General features: G+C 33.2%; 1 protein-coding gene and 1 long non-coding RNA gene across 2 annotated transcripts; both read left to right on the top strand.

Moving 5' to 3' along the window:
• The first annotated feature begins 9,182 nt into the window (after positions 1 to 9,182).
• Positions 9,183 to 15,148, top strand: LOC110994898 (hemicentin-2). Its single transcript, XM_022261813.2, has 4 exons — positions 9,183 to 9,325; positions 12,808 to 12,910; positions 12,986 to 13,771; positions 13,988 to 15,148. Exons 2-4 carry the CDS (start codon positions 12,856 to 12,858, stop codon positions 14,149 to 14,151), a joined length of 1,005 nt encoding a protein of 334 aa, XP_022117505.2. The 5' UTR covers positions 9,183 to 9,325; positions 12,808 to 12,855; the 3' UTR covers positions 14,152 to 15,148.
• A 4,152-nt stretch (positions 15,149 to 19,300) lies between these two features.
• LOC110994899 lies at positions 19,301 to 22,163 on the top strand. The gene is made up of 4 exons (XR_006750429.1): positions 19,301 to 19,529; positions 19,716 to 19,747; positions 20,865 to 20,955; positions 21,104 to 22,163. It is a non-coding gene; the product is annotated as an uncharacterized LOC110994899 (long non-coding RNA).
• The last annotated feature ends 288 nt before the right edge of the window (positions 22,164 to 22,451 follow it).

Here is a 22,451-nt window from a genome sequence, read left to right on the forward strand (position 1 = left end):
ATTTCTTGTGTGCGTGTGTATGTGACTGAACTCCTCCTAAACGACTGGACCGATTTAGACGAATTTTTTTGTGTGTGTTCAAGGGGATCTGGGAATGGTTTAGATTCACAATTTTGTCCGCTGGACAATGTTTTTTTAATTAATTTTCAATTTATTAGTTGTTGTTGATTTTGGAATGTTTTACATTGGATCCGACAGACGGCGCTACCGTCGCAGTCTCAAATTTTAAATAATATTCGAATTTTAATTTTAGTCTGTCCCGAAATTTAAAAAAAGTTTTGTTATCATTGTGTTATATCGTGTGTGACCATGTGCTGGATCGTTAGATATTGTCATAACATTTGAATAATTTTCATCAAAATGGCTTATTAAAAATTGAAATTTTGAAATTAAAGACGTGTAGACAGGACAACGTCTGTCGGATCCGCTAGTAATTATATAATATAATTATGTAAGCAACGTAATAAATAATAAATTGCGAAAACTATAAAATCTTTTAATTTAATGATCACTGAAGGAGGCTCACCTCATGTTAAGTGATACCGCCGCACGTGGACATTCTCAATGCCAGTGGGCTCGCGAGCGCATTGCCGGCAATTTAAAAATTGGCACGCTCTTTTCTTGAGGGACCCTACGTCGAATTGGTTCAGAAATATTTCAGTGGGCAGCTGGTTCCACATTAATAAATATTGATTAAACCTTATAGGAAGAAAACGTAGAATTCTCAATAATTAATGCTTGACCGAAAGAGACGCGGTATATAACTTGGAAACAATTGGTTCAACAAAAATGTTGTAAAAGCGGTTCTTCTCTGCTCTGTTCACGCGAACGTGTCACGATTTTTAAAATAGACGAAGTTGAAACCCCAGAGAGGTTCATATTTAGGTTTAATAACTATGAAATACTTGTACGTAATTTTATATTATTTCAAAACATTTCCTAAGCCAAGCTAATGTACAAAATGGGTATCTCCAGGTTAAAAATCAGTACCTTATGCACGTGTTTATTTATGATACGTTGTTTATTTATGTGTGCGATGACGAGCGACCTGATAACATTGTGATATATGGTATCGTTCGTTCGTGCATCCCCATATACTAACTCATACATTGATAATAAATTACAGTATTTCTATTTTTTATCAAGAATTTAAAAACTTTGACTGTCGCAATACCTTACCTTATAGGTATACAATGTGTTGGTTATCCACAAAAATAAAGTTAAAGTCTTGTTTTTTACCATAAATAGCTTAGAATATTATCCGTAATTTTAAAATGATCAATACTGAATTTGGTATTATGCTAGAGTACAGAGTGAACCAGGAAAAGGGTAGGGGGGGAATGGACAGTGAGTAAATATATGATAGATTGGCTCAATTTCCTTGGGATAACATCTCAATGTTATTAGAGGTGTATGCGGGCGCGTGCCTTTCAACACAATGTATGAAAAATAAACAATTTAAATTATTGGTCTCATATTTCGATATTTCGTAGATAAATATACAACAATACAATAGAACTTACAGAGTTATCGTTACGTAATCATTGGTATCAAAGTGTTTTTTTCGCGTATGCACCTGATTTTTCTAGTTATTGTATTAAACGGGTTAGATAAATAGGCGCTTGCCGATTCATTACAAAATGTCTACGCGCGCCGAGCTGAGATTATTGTCATTTTTCCTCCCTCCACAGTGTTCCACCTCCCGGGGCCGTCTGCATGTGCGGTGTGTTGCATCCGCCAAAGGATTTTATTAGCAGCCAACTTATGACGCTGTCGACTTAACTCCAATTTATTGCGATCATTTCTTATGTCTTCTAAAAATACACTCGTTATTTGCCAAGAAAATATTTATTAATGGTTTTAAAGGTATGGGTATCTGTGAATGTGAAAAATTATGCAGCCAGAGAGATAATAGAACGGAACGAGTAAGGAGAGAATACGAGCAATTAGCTAAATGGCCTATTTGTGTAATGGAACTTCATTATTGTGTGCCGCCTTACTCACAAAAGGCCTGCATCAATATACCTTAAGAACCGTGTGTGTGTTATAAAATAATTTCCATTACCTCTATTTCATACAAAACAGATAGCTAACTATAATCACATTCATCGCAACTGGCGAATACTCCGCGGATGTGACGTCACTCAGTATCTCTCCACCTCCCGTTCCGCACCCGCCGCCCTGCGCTCCACGCGCCCGAGTTGATAGCTCTCTCTATATTTTATTTATGTGTAACAAACTACGAATAAATGTGTGTTGCCGAACAATTTCGTTTATAGTGTCCCCAGAAACGCCTACGCATTTACGGCTTGTACATTTTATATATAAGTCTTTAAGACAAATTTAATATGTGCAGAGTGACACGAGCAGCGGCCGATACGGGATAACAATAAATTGTAGCGAAACTTCTTACGATAGCAGTTAGCGGTCGTTTGTAACTGTTTCCAACACACAACTCACTCTCGCTCCATTGCACTGCGTCGTCCGCTACGAGCTACGACCAACGATCTACGAGCTACGAGCTACGACCACCTACAGTTTCTGGTTTCACGATCTTGATGTATATAAGCTTTGAATTTACCTGCTAATCTAATACACGAATTTATAAGATGGAACTCATTGTATCATTATAACTCTGAAAACCTAGATCAAGGAACGCTTACATTACGCAGAATATAGAAGAAAAGAAAAAATGTAGGAACAAAGAGTAACACTCGGTAAGCTCATTGTATTGTTCGCGAGACTTATTTAGATTGTTCCAAACCATTTCCGGCGAGCCCGAGCCCTGTTGCTCATTATTACAGGACATTTTACGGCTGCCGTCGGGAAAAACTCACTTTATTGTCAATAAGAGTAACGTCTGTTTGTAGAAGCGGCAGACGGGACGAGATACTACTGAACAAACAAAAAAATGTACAGTGATAATTTATTTCAATTATGAAGCAATTTAATATAATTTAAGATGAAAAAGGGTCATCAAATAGAACGAAATAAGTCTCTTAGTGGACAGTTACGGGTGGACTTTTGAAATTTAATAAAGATTATTACATTTTAATTAAATTCTTTTATGAGATAAAATAGTTATTATGGATGGAATGATTTTGTTAATATGCAGAAAGGTCCGTATTTCCAATAAGGTCACAATCTACTTGAAGCCTTGACAAATATGTCATGCTTCACTAAAAACAAATCTGTGACAGCTCAGGAAACTATATCTACGTAAGTGTAAATGACGTTCTAGAATGTGAGCCTAAGAAACAATTCCATCACTCGCAAGTCAGAATATTTACAATCGCATTGCCAACAAATCCCACTCCGTCCGACCGACTGATCTCGCAGCTCCCAAGACCTCTTTCCCCGGGATCACTGATTCATACGATATTTTATTTAGCTCCATTTATCTCCCACATTATACCTTTGCCGAGAGACTCGTTACAAAGGTATAAATGTCCCTTTATTATAGTAAATAATATACAGTCCCACGTACTATTGGGATAATGTGAACTGACCTTTCGTTTAGGGTCTTTGACGAGCAAAAGGAAGGTAGAATAATTTAATTAAAGAAACGATTATGAATGTTAAAGTTAAATTTAAAATTCAGAGACGAGCACCAAAACACTCTTTAATGTTAGAACGTTAAGATAAATAACTAATATGGCACAAATACCTTAAATTGAAAAATATATTTCTATCTATGTTATTATAATTAAAAAACATTCCTCATTCATTCCCAAAATTACTCGAACGTGTATTTCTACGTAAGACTACTACTAAAATATGAAATGCGTCAATATTTTTTACTAAGTTTGTTATGATGGTTACTATTATTTATATACCATGTATATTTACAAAAAAAGTCCTTAATTCCAAGTGTTACAGTAACTTAATACAATACAATAGAAAACTAAACTAGAAACATAATATAAACATAACAAGTAAAAACATAAAACCTAAACTTTTATAAATAATGCAATTCTTGAGATTTCAGCCATTGTGCATCTAAATATATCCGTCTCGCCAGCAATAATATTTAGCATGCGCAAGACACCACAAGCCTATGAGTAAATTCGTACGCACCCGAAGCACTGCCAGCAATTGCGACCGCTTACCACGTCCTGTGGCATACCTTAAAATAGATACTGTGATAGTATCCCTCCTACCTACCTAGTCCTTACCTCCTCGTTGTATCCTACTATACCCAAGACAAACAAAGATGTATATATGACTGGGTAAAATGGGTACACTCCATACAACCTCATGTAAATGTATCTCGTAAATTTATTCATAATACGCTCCACCACTAGAGAATTTTTTTTGGGACCCAAATCATAGAGCTGCATTGCAAGTGGCTCCTAACGAATGCATTATACAATTCCACTATCGCTTTTATATTTGAAAAAAGCTTTGGCCATACGTAAAATAAACCCTAAATTCCTATAGGCTTTTCTACAAATTATTTTTATGTTATCCCGAAAATTTAAAAATACAGGTTCAACAGTCTGGTGTTGTGATTTTATTTATAGTCTTAATTATATTTATTACCTTTGCCTTTTAACATATGCTAAAGGGCAGAAGTTATTCATTGTTTGTTTTAGGATAGCCCGCATGATATGGCCTTGTGAAAAACATGATTTAGTGCAAATAATTATTGCTATGTATTTAATATATTCAAAAGTTGACGATGAGATGGAGATGTCGTCTATAGAGCTAACCACTGCCGGCTGTCGTTCTGTTCCAATTTACTCGAGCTTTTAATTAAAATTTTCGTCAGTCACTCATTCACTTTCCTTCAAAAGATTTTTCTTTTCACTTAGTAATTAAATTCAGTTCATCACGTAATTAATGTTTTATAGAATAAGCTATGAAAACGATAATATCTTTGAAATTGCTATATACTAATTAGGATGTTATTTTGAATGTTATGTTATGAAAATAAGAATATCATTTTGACATGCAGGCGAGTATGAAAGTGAGTACGGCATGTAGTAGAAAGCAAAGGAACCAACCGAGAAGTTAAACTACGCCCTGGTTTTTAAATACAAACAAAAAGGTTGATTTCTTTGATTCTCAGTTTCACTTCACACATTGTGTGATTTGGGTTTAGGTCATAAAATGCTCTAGCCTAATAAACTGTACTTTTCTTAAATAAAATCCATTTACAAAAGTTATTAAAATATTATTTATTAGATTAATAAAAAAATAGTATTTCAACTACTTGCTTGCTTGATTACAAGCACAATTCTAATTTGCACACATATTCACTTAAAATGTCTTTCGATTGTCTCGTATTCTAGAAGAAATTTAACTCAGTTCATTGGTTTTTACTAATAATTTGCACATATTTATGATTACCACACGGTTTGATATCCTAAATCCAAATTAATAGAATACTTTTTGGAAATTATATGGAAGAATTTTCTTTTCTATTTATTTACGACGTGAGACGACTAAAACGTCACCATATTCTAGACCTAGAAGACCGGCAGTAGTTCTAGATAGTAGATGAGTAGATACTTCCAATTGGAATCCACTCAACATGACAGTACTACAGCACAGATTCGCTCATATCCTTTACAAATACGCGCAAAAGAAAAAAAAACATATTGTTTAATTGATATTTTAAGAGTGAGTAACAATCCATAATCTAGGCTTCTTCACTTCAACGAAACTTATATATTTTCATAATACAAACACAATATTAAATTTGCCTACTCTTCTCATATCGATTGCGTGCAGCGGGTAGCGGCGCCGCGGGCGCTGAGGGGAGGCTGTAGGGGGATGGGTAGAGCGAGTGAGAGACCGATTCAATATTTACTTTGCTTTTTAGCTCAAGCTAAGTGTTATTTGTTTTAACCGCGTTTATTTCGCTCTCAGCACCCTGTAATTACTGCATACACGAAACTTTATCGCGAGCGCCACTTCATGCTGCCTATTGCTCGCTCATGCGCTACGCGGTATACGATACTAGAGCGCTACGCGTCAGCTACGTCGCTAGGCACGTAGTGCTGGCATTGTGCCCCGTAGCGTGAACATATTTTTCAGCAAACGGGGATTCCGATATCGCTAAAATAAATAATAATTCATTTTTATTACACATACTTTCAATATTGAATATTTATTAACATAATTCCAATAGCGGCTACTGTTTATTTGTTCGTCATTATAGTTATATTGAAAATACCATAACTGATTTAAAAATCACAATAGACCAAATAGTATCAAATGGAAATTGTTGTTTATTTACAATGACCATTGTCGAAATCCATACTTAAGTAACGTTATACAGTTTATAATATATATTATTTATAATACATATGTGTATTATATTTATGACAGAGAAAACTTTCAAATAATTTGATCCGTCTAAAATTAAAAAAAAAACTAAATGTATTAAAATAATCTTTTACATCTTGTTTTTCATTCTTATTTGTTTACAACTATTGACCGACTTCAACCAGACTTCATTCTGCTTTAATTTGTTTATTTTGTTTGAAAGTAAACAATGTATAAGAATTATATGTTTAAAAAATTATTTATTAAAAAAGGAATACATAAATCAAATTAAAAATGTTGAAATGTTGAATTAATTATATGTGCGGGCGATATGTGTAGATTTATCAAGCATAGCATATTAGCACTTGTAATTTTTGTAAAAGTACGTACTACTTTTAGGATATTAAGAAAGTCTTGATTCCAGTGACCTGGTTTTAATCGCCTATTTTCTTTCGCTGTAAATTTAAAAGTAATTCCGCTGTTTTAGTTGAAATGACAAAAGCTCTCTACAACACGAAATTGTCTCCATAGACACAAAATTTTTGAAGTGTCACCTATTTAAATAGAATTTTTAGTTTGGTCTATAGTATAACTTACTTATTATTTTACATTTTAATATTATTTTATAATCGTATATTAAGACGTTAAAAATAGAATATACAACATTAGTGAACAATCTCGATATATGTCTTATTTCTATCTAAAGACGGCAGACGTCCACCTTTATCAATATGTCACAAGTTATAATAAACATGTCTTTCACTTTTTCAATCACGTTCCTTTTCCGAATATAAAAAAAGAGATGAGTTTGGAATAATACAAGACTCGCATCGCGTAATATGTTTACGAAATAATACGACATTTTGAATAAATGAAAACGACGGAAAGTTAATTAAAAGCGAAACGGATAACGAAGCGATCGGGTGTTATCAGTAACTTTGTTGTCGCAGCGCTGGCAGAGGACACTGGCCGGTACGCGCCACACTCCCTCAACGAGGTACGGCCATATATTTTGTGGCTGTACTGGCGGACATATAAATGTGTCGCTACGAACAGATAAATAATCGAGCTCGCGTCGCCCTAATGAAATTTTATCAATCACCCGCGTGTCCCCCCGTCACATACCCCCTACCCGCCCTTCGTTTATGTAATCTACAGCCGAGCGATAAATGACACTTCTTACAAAATATTATGTGTTCCAAAACGATTTGTTTATTTCTAATAACAATTTCAATTTTAACCACTTACTAGTATCAGATGGACAAAATTATCGCTAATACAATCGTAAGTTAAAACATATTTTACTTCCCAATAATTGTTACATGCTTCTTTTTTTTCTATTTCTTTAATTCTTTTTTTTTTTTTTCTATTTTTAAGGCAATTAAAACTAAATTACAATATAGATAGATAGTTTTGGTACCGTAACGTGGCACCGTTTATACCCATTAAATTATAATAAGAGATTAATTGATAATTTAATAATTCTTCTCTCGCCCAATCTTATATTGATTAAATAGTCTGACTTTATGTCTGTAAAGGCATAATACATGCAGGGTTATCTATTTAACACATTAAATGCTCTTTTCTCGGATCCGAGTGGGGTCATAATACCGGTGCCGGTCACTCGGTTCCATGCGAGCGACTAGTTAATTTTTTTTAACCATTGCTCTCGGATCCGAGTATTCGGCATCCAGTATGCTGTATGCCCACCTCTGGGATCCAAAAAATGTTTTTTTAATGAAAGTAATGATATACATTCATACATATTTTCAAACATTTATCCAAATTCGCTGAAAAAATCTTCCGGCTATTACTTTGTATCTTTTTTTTAGGCATTCAATGTAAAAGACACACTTCTATCTGAACACTCAACAGCCGATTGAGCACATGAACGTGTGATCGATGCTGCAAATGATTCGACACGTGCTTTGCACTTCGTGACAACTCTGGGTGCTACGTGACTTTTACCTTAGACTACTAACTGCTACGATATCAGCAATAGCTTATTCTAACATTTTATATTTTCTACATATTTCAAACATTATATTGGGCGTTTAATAAGCTCAGTGCCATGCTGTCGGGCCGTGATCACATGATAAAATATTAATAAAAGATAATAGTTTTTTTATTTATAATGTAATTTATATAAGCCAGTCAGTATAGGTAAATCACATAAGAGCCGATATATTAAAAATGAAGTTATTGAGAACTAACGTGTGTTTGTTTTTTTTAACTGAGATATACTCAAATCTTTTAATCCAGATAAGACTATGCAAACATTAATTAGAGCAGTGTTGGCCTAGTGACTTCAGCGTGCGACTTTCGTCCCTGGGGTCGTCATTACCTACTTGCCTATTAGATAAACATATGACCATAAAACAGATTCAGAAATCTGAGGCTCAGACCTAAAAAGGTTGTAACTACTGTGTACTTATCGTATTTAACATGACCAAACACCGTCTAAGAAAAGGACTTGTAGAATGCTATAAGATAATAAAAAGCTGTAATAATATTTTAACCATTTTTCATTTACAAAGTATTACATGTTTTATCTTTAAAATAAAATGATTTACCCTTGATTAATTTTGTACGAAACAAGAATGTAGTAAAGGACATTAACATGAACATGGGCGTTAGTGAGGCAACGTAAATTTTGCTTACATGACGTAGAATGTAGATCTTAGCTCAACTCGCTTCATTGTTGCTCGCTCCTCTTATCATTTCGTTTACTGGCTAGCATGTGTTTAACAAAAGTTAAGCATACATTTTGAATAAAAACGATAGTCATGATTTAGAATGGCTAGCTTGGCTGTAAGCAAATCCGATATTTTATCATAGTATTAATAGTAAAGACGGCTAAGGCCTTGATGCGCGGGGCGGGAAGCGCGAGGCGTCAGTGAGTCGCGGCGCGCGACTGCAGGCGGTCGTTTGTGTAGTGACGAGTGGAAAATGTGTTACAGTGACCAACCTCCGCGCCAATAGCGCATTCTGAGCTCAACTCTACTTCACACAAACCGGTGCACATACCTACATAACTACATTATAATCACAGGTATAATTTTAAAGGGCTACCATAATATTGAACTGTAAGCATTGTAGCAAAAAGTGTCACAATGATTATTCAATCGATTTAAAGGTATCCAAGACAATTTAACTTAAACGGAAAATTTAATTAATTTCTACTTTCGTTACATTATCTTTTAAATTTCTATACAAATTTCTTGTCTTTTAATATTATTATGCACTTATATGTGATATTAATGAGCGAATACGAAGTCATAAGCAATAGATGAAATTCTTAAGTTTCAATGTGTCTTAGTGCTAATTAGCGTAATGATCTCTTTCATTTTGCTTGTAGTTTGGTCTGCCTTTCGAGAAAATAATGTAACTTGTTGAATTCTTGGGTTGATAATTAGATGTTCGTTCTAATATTTGATAACGGCTAATTCAAAATAATATATATATCTAAAACGTGTCTGAAATTAGAGAATTTCTTTTAGTTTGTTATAAATTTTACTTATTTTATATCCAATTAGTGGCCAGTGTTTTATATGGTCTTAAGCGCAATAAGTAAAGCATTTCATGAAAATAGTGAAACTATAAAAATAGTATTAATATTCTATAAAGCCTAATATATATTTACATATTTATAGGAAGTTCTATCTATTTATCGTAATAAGGAAAAATTATTGATGGAGGCGAAATCATACCTTATATATATATACTTAATTTTTCCACAGACTGCTGCTGACAAAAAAAGTATCCATAAATATAATTATTTCTATTTAAACTAACAAACTGTAACTTATATTACTTATTATGTTACGGCCTGTCACATGCTAATTTGCATCTGTTACTTATACATATATTATGCAGATTAATTATTACATTAATTAATATATTCTAGCATTTGAATAAAAACCTGTTCTTTTTATTTTAAAATGTATTTTATGCTACATACAGCCATATAAACAGAAATGTTAATATTAACTTAAACGTATACAATATTGAATTGGTTATTTTCCTTAAACTCTAAATTTTTGACTTATTACAATCTTTTGAGCTGTAGTACAGCTTCAACGCGTGCTAGGCTTTTGGTCACGGGTACGCATGAGGCCGGCTACTAGCTTCACGCTTACCCTTCGTCAAATACAGGAAATTTTCTTCAACCTGACATGCTCCGAATCGCAATCTCTCTGCGGCTTGGGTTCCGGTCTGCACTGCTCATAAATGTCCCTGTGGCAGTGATATCGACAAAGTAGGACATCACGAACTGTCATGCCAAAAAAGTGCTGGCCGCTTCTCGACATACCGCACTGGACAATATCAAACGCCGGTGCCTTGCCTGTGTCAACGTCCCAAGTCTACTTGCAAGAGTTGTCTACTTGCTACTCGCAAGAGACGATGGCTAGAGACCGGACGGTATGAGTTTGATTCCATGGAGGATTGGCCGGGTACCGGTATGGAATGCAATCTGTTCAGACACACTGGCCGCTTCCCATCTTCATGTAACCATCCACAGAGCTGGTGCAGCTTGTGATGCTGAAAAAGCTAAAGCTCCGGATATAATTTTGTCCCTTTCGGTGCCAAGACCCCTTGGTCCGTGGGGTCCTAGCGCTATAAGGCTTTTTAGTGAAATATCAAAGAACGAATAAAAAAAACACAAACTAACTTCCCACACAGAACATAAAAGAGCCATTAAATATGTTGACTTCATTAACATTAGGTAAAGTCAGCGTAAGTCGCTTTAATAAATTAAAACTAATTTTAATAATCAAAGGAATACATTAGTATTAGGCAAATACAAGTGCGGATCAGTAATAATTTTTTTGAATTGGTAACCTTATACAATATAATATAGTCACTAATGTAGCACAATACATATTAATTGTACTATTATTGCTTGGTATGTGTATTCTACGTTGCTAGCGCCCTAAGGCTTGTATTAAACAAGTGCTCTATTTGCAAATCGAAGTGTTTTCATGACTTGAAAACGCTTATTAACAAAAATTAATTTATGTGTCGATTAGCATTTTATTATCTAAAGAAAGTCTGTTAAAACACTATTTTTAAGTTATGCAATATCTCAAAGTGATAGAGACACTGATTATAACATGTTTAACATCAAAATAAACAGTTGACTAATAGTGAATAGTAAAGATTTGCATTTGCAAAGGATTTTAGTACATGCCTCTTGTTACAACAAGCCTCTTGTTCACTCTGGCAAATATGTTCTGATTCCAATTTTTATTTTATTTTAATGGTCTAAAATTATGGTCCATGGGCATGTTCATGTGTTAATAAAAATGTAATAATAACTTATTAAATTTTATTAATATTATTTTTTACTTTCTTTTCTATTTTTTCACTCTACCTGAAATGAAACACATGAATTTTAGACACGTTTAATTCGTATGCGATACGTTAGCCCCGCTATTACGTTTCTACTACATTACCCACCTGGGGGTTAAGAATATACTTTATACCTTTTGGATTAAATTTTATTTATGTAACTAAACATAAAAATGTAATATACAGTAGTAATTTACAATTTTCTTAAACTACAAAGAAATAATAGAAATAATTAAAAGTTGATAAAAAGAAAGAAAATTAAGACATTTAAAATGGCCTTTGGATTTTAACCGAAAACTTGCTCTTTTCGTATGTTTCCTCTTATCTTCTATTCTTCATTCTATCACCACCCATATGCCATTCATTATATTTACAATATACGTTATATATAATATACGTTACGATAAAAATAAAACAGTTTTTATAATACAACTACATAAATGCATTTAAAAGCCACACCCGATGAACTAACACGTTATTTCAGAGTTTTCACGTGACATTTCAGTTCATATGCTTAAAACTATATAAATTTTAAACAAATATATTATTGCCGATAACTATGTTACCAACTCTTTTTGTTATAAAGCCCTTAGAAGTTATATAAATTTATTTATAAATTCTTACAATAATTGAATAGATTAATTGAACTACAAAATTCAATAAAAGCTATTCCTTGTTTTTTTCTTCCCTTCCCCAGAGTCCTAATAATAAAAAAAATTAAAAAATAGAGTTTCTTTATTTGACCCAAAACAAATACCACATTACATATATTACAACATTCATTGTGGTCAACCTTATATATAATATACATCTATGAGCACTAGCTTTAAACTAGGCCTAGCCTGTAGGTACCTTAAACGCTAGTTTCTTCCAGTGTCATCAAGAAATTGGTCATTTAACCAAATGGAGGTGGAATAAAATTGAAATTGTTGTAGTTAGTTAGATTGGTGTAAGTGTGAAATTCGACAAAATATTTTTATTTTAAATCTTGTGAATGAGTGAACTTGGATATGAGATGAAGTTAGTATCGTTGTTTAGTATGGAAACTAATATTTATTATAAAGATTGTATTTTTATATTAAAATGGGAAATAAGATGAAGGTCAAATATATCTAACACTGTAGATATATATAGTTATATCTATTCGATCTGGTTCTTACGATAGCATTACATTTGTTACAGATCACGCAAACTGCGGCGGCGACGGCGCGACAGCGTGTGGCGGCACGGATGGCGCCAGCACTGCTCGTCGCGCTGCTCGCCGCGCTGCTATCGCCCTCTACACGTAAAGATTATCCGTTAACACAGTCATTTGTTTTTCGTCGAGTACCTAATACATGACGTTTCTTATTTTCTGCAGAAAAAAGTGGCGTGGATTGGGAAACGGTGACGTCCAGCTTCGGCGAAGGTCAATTGCGGATAGGAGAGCCGAGTGAAGCTGAAGCAGCAGCAGCGGAGGCCGCTCTAGCAGCAGAAAATGCGCCCGCGTGGCGTGAGCTGTGGCAAGCTTCGCTGGAAGCCCTGAGGCGTGAGCCTGAGCTAAATGCTACAGCCGAAACAGTACGCGCACAACTTGGCTCCGTAGCTTTTTTGCACTGCCCGGTGCGACACCTCGCCGAACGACAAGTGTCTTGGGTGCGCCGACGTGACTGGCACATCATTAGCTCCGGTGCCTTTGTGTACACCAACGACGAGCGCTTTCAGGTGCTGCATCGCGAAGGTTCCGAGGACTGGGTGCTGCAGATCAAATACGTACAAAAGCGGGACAATGGCACGTATGAGTGCCAAGTTTCATCCAGCAGCGGTGCACTGTCGCGGCAGGTGCATCTTCAAGTTGTGGTTCCCGAGGCACTGATTTTGGGAGCGGAGGAGCTGCATGTAGATGCAGGTTCGGCAGTGCGGCTTGTTTGCCTCATCGAAAACAGCCCCGAGCCGCCGCAGTATGTGTTTTGGTACCACAATGCAAGAATGATTAACTATGACGCCGCGCGTGGCGTATCTGTACAAACGGCCGCAGCAACGCGGGGTGCGCGTACGCAATCAGCGCTCAGTGTTCACCGCGCGCGTCCCGATCACTCTGGCAATTACTCCTGTCGGGCGCCCAATGCCGAGCCAGCTCACATCTACCTCTACGTCTCCGAAGGCAGTAAGTTGAGAAATACATTTTGACCTTCTTTCACTCTAAAGGCTTTTTGCGAATATTATGAACGTCAAGCATAGAAACATAGAAACAATGATAACAGTGATGTAAAAAAACATTAAATTTTAATTCTAAAAAAGCTTTAATTTCATCGCACAATTATTTGGAAATCAGGTTCATGTTTTTTGTATCTATTTTTAACAAATATTTTAATGATTTCAGGTGACAAGATGGCAGCGACACTCTCTCGCAGTGCGGCAGATACTAATTACAGCGAATCCACGCTTGCCGTACTATTGTGCGTCGCAGTTACTGCAGTGCTCGGTTGCCCGAAAAGACTTCACCTTGCTAGTGAAAGTGTTGGAAGTCTATCGTTAACGTACTAATTATTATTACTTAGATTATAAACAAAATTCTATTAGAAAGAAGATTCGATAGAATCGATGATGAACTTTTTAAAGTTTTAATACTATATGTAATTATTGCTCAAAGTTAATTTTTGTTAGTATTTTAACAAAGTAGGTTAAACAAACTTGTATATTTCATTTAATGTAGTGACGATCTCGTAGTTCTTCAAAGTTTAATTTAATTCTCACAGATTCATCCGCATGGAAGGATGACAAAATTCTCCTTTAAGTCATTTCTAATTCTAAAATCTTAACACCAAAATGTATCAATATCGGTTTAGCGGTAAATATCAGGTAAATAACTTTTATGATGATTACATGTATACATATATCAAAATATCTATATTGTGCATGAATATATATGATAAAACCTATAGTTTTCAATCTCTCATAATCCATCCAACTGCTTAAAATTTCTAAGAACTATATTATGTACTGGATGATTTGTTCTTATTGACATTTGAAATTGTTTAAGTACTCCTAACGAGTGCCTACAAATAGTAAACTTTAGATCAACCTACTCGAAAAATGTGAAAAACACAATATCAGGCATTTTTATTTTGGTCGATTTTCAAATGAAAATGACTTGCATAACACTAGGTTCATTGTTTACCTGTATTTGATCTCTACAATAATTTTACTTTATTCTCAGCACAAGTTTCAGTTGTCAAGAACAGTCGTACGACCTTGCAAATTGTTATATTACCTGAGATTTACGAAAAATATTTAAATAATTCTGTTATCTTGGCAATGCCATGAATTAGGGACTTAATATTATCATATTGAAAGGTACAAATGTTTTCTTAAATTTTTATTATATTGTTATTTCAACTGTACATAAAATGAAAATTCTGTAATATAAGCGTAAAAGTCTGAGTTATAAAATATATCTGTAATATATCTGGTCTATTAAATACTAGTAAATGTTTTCACCTTCTCGCCAAAACAACGTCTAAATAAATAAATTTTGATTTTGGAAAATCTCTTATTTATATGCCTACTTTTTCAGTATAGTGTCCAGTGTAGTCAATCACTTTACTCCGTTGTTGCAGCGACCCAGAGTAAGCCTAGGCGAAAATTGCTAGTTTCTAAAACTAGAGAAAGTCTGCCGATCGCGCGCTTTTGCCTACTATACATCGAGCAATGTGCGCTCGCGTCCTTGTCCTTCTTCGCACGATGTTTTACGTCTTTAAATAATATACTAATTGTTAAATGCATGCTTTGTACATACATAAGCAAGGAATAGATAAGAGGTTGATAAAGCATTTTTACTGGAACCAGTGCCGCTTTTATTCATATTTTACAATATTTAAGTTTGATTTTTTAATCAAGTGTTATATTTTATAAATGTCATTCACATTCGCATCTATTCTGTCAGTAAGTTCTCCATTAATTATGTTTTTGTGTCTACCCTGAAATATTGTATGACACTACTTCCTTAATTTAGGCAAACGTTTACTTATAATATTTTATCCCTTAGTAGGTGTTTTGTATAATAAACAAAGGCCTTCCTCAGAATAATGTAGGATTTTTTAAATATTAACTTAGTATAATATCCCCTAATGTCTAATAGAGCAGACATTTTTCACATCTGTTTTGTAATAATATATTTCCTCCATAACGTAAATTATTTGAGGTTCGAAACATCTTAAGAGGATACTACTACTATGTAATTCAGTATAATGTTAGATAAATTAACAACCTACGCTACTTATTCATAAAAAGTAATTGAATAATATTATAATAAATATTATTTCAATGCTAGAAACACGATTAAATGTTAGTAATTTCGGTTTTAGATGTCAGTTTAGAAATGCCTGCTCAATACTCGCAGCCAAAGGTTTTACCTTACGTTAGCTCTAATAATGCTGTCAGGAGATTTTTTTTAGTAATGCAACATAATTTGTTACAGGATTATAGCTGAAATGTTTTATTACACTGAATATGATGAAGCTCACAGATATCATTGACAGGTGACTGATAATTTCGATTTGCTTGAAAACTATGCAGTTTTAACTATATTGACTATTGGCTATACCAGCAAAGAATCAAGTAATGCTAGCTTTTAATCTTCATTCTCTCTCTATTCTGTACACAACATATAAAGTTTACGCATTAAAATTTATATAGTTTTCCCCGTGCGTATATTGGCTTAATTAAATTCAATGGAGGGTCCATGTTTCGTCTTGACAATGAAGCAACTGGTCTAACCCATGACTCATCTAAGCTACCCACTCGTGGACTTGATTACAAATGACATGTAAGTTAACAAAGCCTATTATTACTTCTGGTTTATTATATTTGATTTATTTGACGTTCATATCAACACCACGTTACATTCAGAGTACTCGTTATGTTTAATAATCGATTCCTACTTGGTACATATTTTCGTTACCATGCCCTTGTGGCATTATACATTTTTTTATGTCTTAAAGACCCAATATTATTTACATATATATATATATATATATATATATATATTATTATAATTATCAAAAAGGTTAGTCGACATGGTCAAGTCGAGACCGAAGAGCTGGCAGCTACTTCGGACAAAGAATTAGTCTAGCTATTCAAAGAGAGACGCTGCCAGTATCTTCGGAACCTTGCCTAAAGGGACTCCTTTTAATAATATATTTTACATTTTAAGGTTAGTTCTTATATTAGAATTATGTAGCACATACTTAAGGTAATTATTTAAATTTGTTGGCACTACGTAAATTTAGCTCATTTCATTGAACTGCTTAAAAATATTAAAATTATAAGGTCATAAAGCGTTGGAACCGGTTAAGACATTGACCTTTAATAAAATAGCATATTTTTTACTTTCGTGTGTTGTGACTGGAGACTAAGATGCCTTAATAAAAATAACACTTTTTGTATCAAACATAGCAGCATAAAAAAACATTTGACTAAATATTTAAATATTGTTATTATTTAGACATTATTATTCATTGTATTATTTTTATTGATGGTATTCTTAAGTACAGCACGTCGTATCGCTGCGATGCTTTAGTTCAGAATGAACACTTCTTTTAGAAAAACCGATGATATGTTATGTCTAAAGATACTCATGGCAAACTAGATGTAAGTTTTAATAAGCTGGACATTTTACAATTATCACAAGTTAATTAATTAACAAAATACCCAACGAGCCACCGGTCATTCCACGTGAAACAATCTTACGAATCCTTCGTGTTTCTTGCTCCCATTCGAAAATGGTTAAAATAACTTGTTTTTTATTTTTGTTTGTATTATGTATGGTATTTTATAATATCTGTGCTTCGAAGATAATAAAACCTAATGAAACCGTGGAATTACAAGCAAAATTTTTTGTGGCTCCCACTCCAGTGCTGATACCAGAGGAAGAAGGAACAGGGGATTTTAACAAGGAAAAGATAGAGAAAACCGTAGTTAGTTCGCCGATTGCTGCTACCATTGAAGATAACCAAATCACACGAACTACACAAGCAAATATAGATCCAGCGTTGCTTACAAGCGAACCAACGATGGTTATACAAGTACCTAAGCTGAGGACCAACAGTGAGGTAACAACAGAGTTGATTGTGCCAACACCAGTAGTTAACACCAAATCAATGTTTCAAACAACGTTGCCCGTACCTCCGCTGGAACTTATTTCACCAATTGGAACCGATGTGATTGGAGAGTTAAGAGATGGAGGTCAAACAGTGGATGTGAAAGCCACCATAGCACCCTTTATACCTTTTCCTTCAACAGGTTACTTCAGGAATTGTTAACATTATGGGACTCAACTTAAGATAATTTACGCTGTGATTCTATGTATATTATTACTTTCGTATATTCTGAATGACCTTAGGATATTTTAGTCATTTGGCCGACCATTAAAGTTATTATTTACGAGTAAACTGTTACTTGACATATGCTTTTTATTTATCTTTATGGTAATTCACCGCGCCATATTTACTTTGTCGGTTGCTTTGTCTGAGGATTCTGATGAACAGTTCTTTAGATAAATAGTGAAATAATAAGCTAATCTGTTATGAAAGATAATGTCACAGTTGATTTTGAATACAGCTGTTTATGTAGTAAGTATATAGTATTATTTCTTTTTTCCGTTTGGGAATCCTATAAATACCGGCTACTTAAGTTTGTTCAAGGCTGTTTTAGATTATTCCTGATGAAGTCATAGTATTATTCATACTACGAAGATTTACGGCGGAATTTCATAACGTTATTTAATTATAATTGATTATTGATCTTATAAACGTACGTTAGTTAAAGAATGTTTTGTGACGGTTATTTCTTTCCAAAGAGATTCGACAGAGCCGGTAAAGCTGTGAGGTTTATTTGAATAAAATTGGCACTGCTTAAAGCTTCGAACCATTTATAATAAATATAGTACATATCATTCAATGAAAAAGTTTTAAAAGTTAGTTATATTTAAAAATAAGGAATAAATTTATTATGTTTCTGCATTGTAACTGTTGTACTATTATTATACGTAAAATGGAAATAAATTACATCTTAAAAAAACATGTGTTTATATATTTTTTTACATTAAACTGGCGTTATAAATTTGGTGAAATATTTCAAAAAAGGTCAATCATGTTACTCCATACATTAAAAGCTTATGAAAACATAAAACTGTTATGAACTAGGTAAGTTAATTATATATATTTAGCACTAGATGACCAGGTGAAGCTTGTATAAATTGTTTTTTTTAAACAAACGAAAGAGATCAGACCTCTTACAGCTATAGGTACAACACAAATTTCTGAATGCATAATATATTAGTTGATAGATAGTTGACAACCAAGAGATATGTTTTTATTTGTAAAAAAACAAACGAACACTTCCCAAGCTAGAAATAGTTTTTATTGAAAAATTCTATCGTCGGTTTTTTGTCAATGTCTTTACTTATTAGTTTTGTTTCCCACCGTTTAAACCTTCACAGAACTTTCACAAATATTTCAAGAGCATAGTAAAGCTAATTCATGTAAATATATATAGATTTTAATATTCTCTATTAGTTAATTATGAATCGCTCAATGATCTCAGACTTTAAGGTCAATTAAAACGGAAGAACACCAGATCGTGATCATCAATACAAATCAAATCATATAAATGAAGTATCCTGCAAAAGTTTCATTATAAGCACAATGAATTTCGTAACATCGTGTGTATTAGCAGTGTTCGTATCGCTGGTGTACTGTGAAATTAAAGATAAAGAAGTGGTTCTCATCTCACCCCTGTTAGCTCCTAATGGTAGAGAAGAAAGAGCAAAAGATTTTCCCATACTTTTATTATTGTCAGATAAAAACGTTAATGATGTAAAGGAGATGAAAAGCAATTATACGCAAATCATTTACCGTGTGCAGGTTAGTATATTAAATAAAACAGACCATAATTTTTAAAATCGTTGCAAATACAAGTTGCAATTACCAAATCTAAATTGATTTGCTTAAAGAATTTTATTAATTACCAATCGCTTATAGGTCATTGTACTGAATTAATTAAGTTTTTTGTTGTTTATATTATTTAATTTGTAATATAACGCTTTGCAGAAGTTGGATCATCAGTAAGAAGATAAAGGAAGGTTTGTAAACCTATAAGTCCTACCTCACTATAAGTCAAGTTTCTACAAAATTAGTTTAATTAACGTTTTAAGGTACTTAGACATTTTATAAGCAATTGTAAAGTCTTGGTCTGTGCAAAAGTAAAACGGTTAATTAATTTTGGTTAAGAATAAACTAATAACATGATGACGTTATACATCCCGGCTATTTAAAAAACCCAAACGAAAAAATCTACCAAGAAATCGAGCGGTTTGTTTTTCAATAACAAAAGATTTATGAAGATTATCTATGATAGATTTGTATAGGTAAAACTATACATATTATACATTTATAGAATAACTTGTTTCTTCCACGTTGTGGATGCGGAGTTTAAATAGAGTTATAATTAATTAGCGATAACGTCAGACCAACATAACGACTCGTACAACGCAGCTTACAACATATTTATAAAGACGAAAATTGTATTATTGTATTATTTCATATATATAAACCTAAATTTAATTATTGATAATATTTAATCGATACAAATATGTGGTGAGCTAGTCTGTGCACAATATGGGGTATTTGACGAGTAATGATTCGGGTTTTGTTTAAAGCAACTGAAAATTTTATAACTTGCCAGTTGATCCATTGCAAATGAAAACTTTTTTGAATTTTAAAACTCTTTGGTAACCTATAGTAGTGTATTGCATTCATTTGTCATTTGTTTTTGTGAATTGGCGGCAAATCTTACTAATTCTTGTTTTCACATGTAACATGTGAACACGAGAAATTTTCTGTCAATGAATTATTATGACATTCGTTGTGGGCTCACTAACAGCGACTAATGAAGATAGCATCAGTGCTGTGCGACGCATGGTAGAGGAAGATAAGAGAGTGACCTATCTGTAGATACGGGCAAGCCTCAACATCGGTATGAGTCAAGTTCAAAAAAAAATACACACATTTAGGCGGTTATATCTTCCTTACCTTTTCACGGTTATATCTTCTAAGATGCCGTTAAATTTTTCGATTTTCCAATCAAATTAATAATATTTTTTTACTTTTGCTACTCACACATGTAGATCTTATTTTAATTATTAAAATACGAGATATACTATGTATTACTTTTCTTTTTACGTAGTCTTTCCCTTTCAGATTACATAAATAGAAGTCATACAAGACGGTCCAACTCTATCATCTGTCAAATGCTCTTTGGATTTTGAATTACATGACTAAAATCATAAGGGTAAGAATTTAGATAAAACAAACAAAAAATATGTTAAAATAAAAATTTAGTTAAGAAGAAACACTCGCAACCAATATGTTAGTTTTAGCTTTGCAATATGTTAGCTTTCGTAAACAAGAGACAAAACTTATCTTTTAAACGTTTTCAGGGCCTATTTGAAACAGAAATGTCCCACCTGAATATGGTTATATATGGAAAAGCGCTGCATTTAATACACTAATTATCGTTTTAGGTAAAGCAAAATATAAAGTATCAATTTTGAAGGAGTAGAGGTTCAACAATTTTGATTTGTGTGTGAAATGTTTGCGAGATCAAATTTGGCATCTATCGCTTTTACACTATTAGACGTGAAAACACTATATTTATATTTTAAGTACATTATGTATAATTAATGCTGTAGTTAAATATGCCTTTTTTGTTTGTAAAAGATTCAAAATTAATATTAAAGTCTCACCATTTAATTGTACAATTATCAAGATTATTTCGCATTAGCCGTGAAACAGACCCTTGAAAATTTATTATTTGCAGCCTTGGAAATGTAGGCTTCATGCTGAGACTCTTTTGTTATACATAAAATTTACTTGGTGTTGATTATTTGTATACAGATATTTTATTGTTTTGCTTTAGTAAGTAAATACGGCCGTTTTAAATAATAAAATACATTAGTGGAAAAACAGTTGACACATGATAAATATAAAAAGATTTTGCGGTATTTACCCAAATCTACTACAGATTTTTATCAATAAAATAACGAATAACAAAACAATAAATGTCAATTATAAGGACAAAGTTTAAAAATATGTATTTTTGTGGAAATTCCGTAATGACTTTGATAAATTAAATCATAAATTATAACATCTTGACAACATCATTTAACATGTTAAATCAATAAAAAATTGAAATAAAACGATTGAAGTTATTACAAAAAATATTGACCTTTAGTATCAATGAATTTGGATTCTTCTTATAATTCATAGTAGTATTAGGTAACCTACAAAGTAAACTTAGATACTGCCCGTTATTACGAATCATCTATTAATGAGACAATCATGTCACAGTATGGCTTGGCCGTGGGGTTTAAGTTCACAGGCGCTAATTAAAGATTAAAGATGGCGCCTGGTAGACAGTTCCGGTGACCCTAGAGCTGATACTTTGATTGCTAAACGACTAAGGGCCTGTTTCACAATGTATGGATAAAGTGCCAAATAGCTATGCAACACATAAATTATTCGAAAGATAAAAGTTCCGAATAAGATACTTGGCATTTGATGACAAATAGCGCTATCTGACAGTCGTGAAACGCAAAAATACTGTTTATCCTACAAATAAGTAACAAATAGCTTATTTGGAACTTATCCGGACATTGTGAAACAGGCCCTAAGTATCACAATACAGTGAGTAAATGCTGTTAGCGATAAAGCTACACTGCCACAGAGATCTTTTAAAGGTTTTATTTTTAATCTCCTATTTATCATTTTTATGATTATTATTACTAT

This window comes from Pieris rapae, chromosome 1, assembly GCF_905147795.1.
Source record: "Pieris rapae chromosome 1, ilPieRapa1.1, whole genome shotgun sequence".
In the NCBI taxonomy this organism is placed as follows: domain Eukaryota; kingdom Metazoa; phylum Arthropoda; class Insecta; order Lepidoptera; family Pieridae; genus Pieris; species Pieris rapae.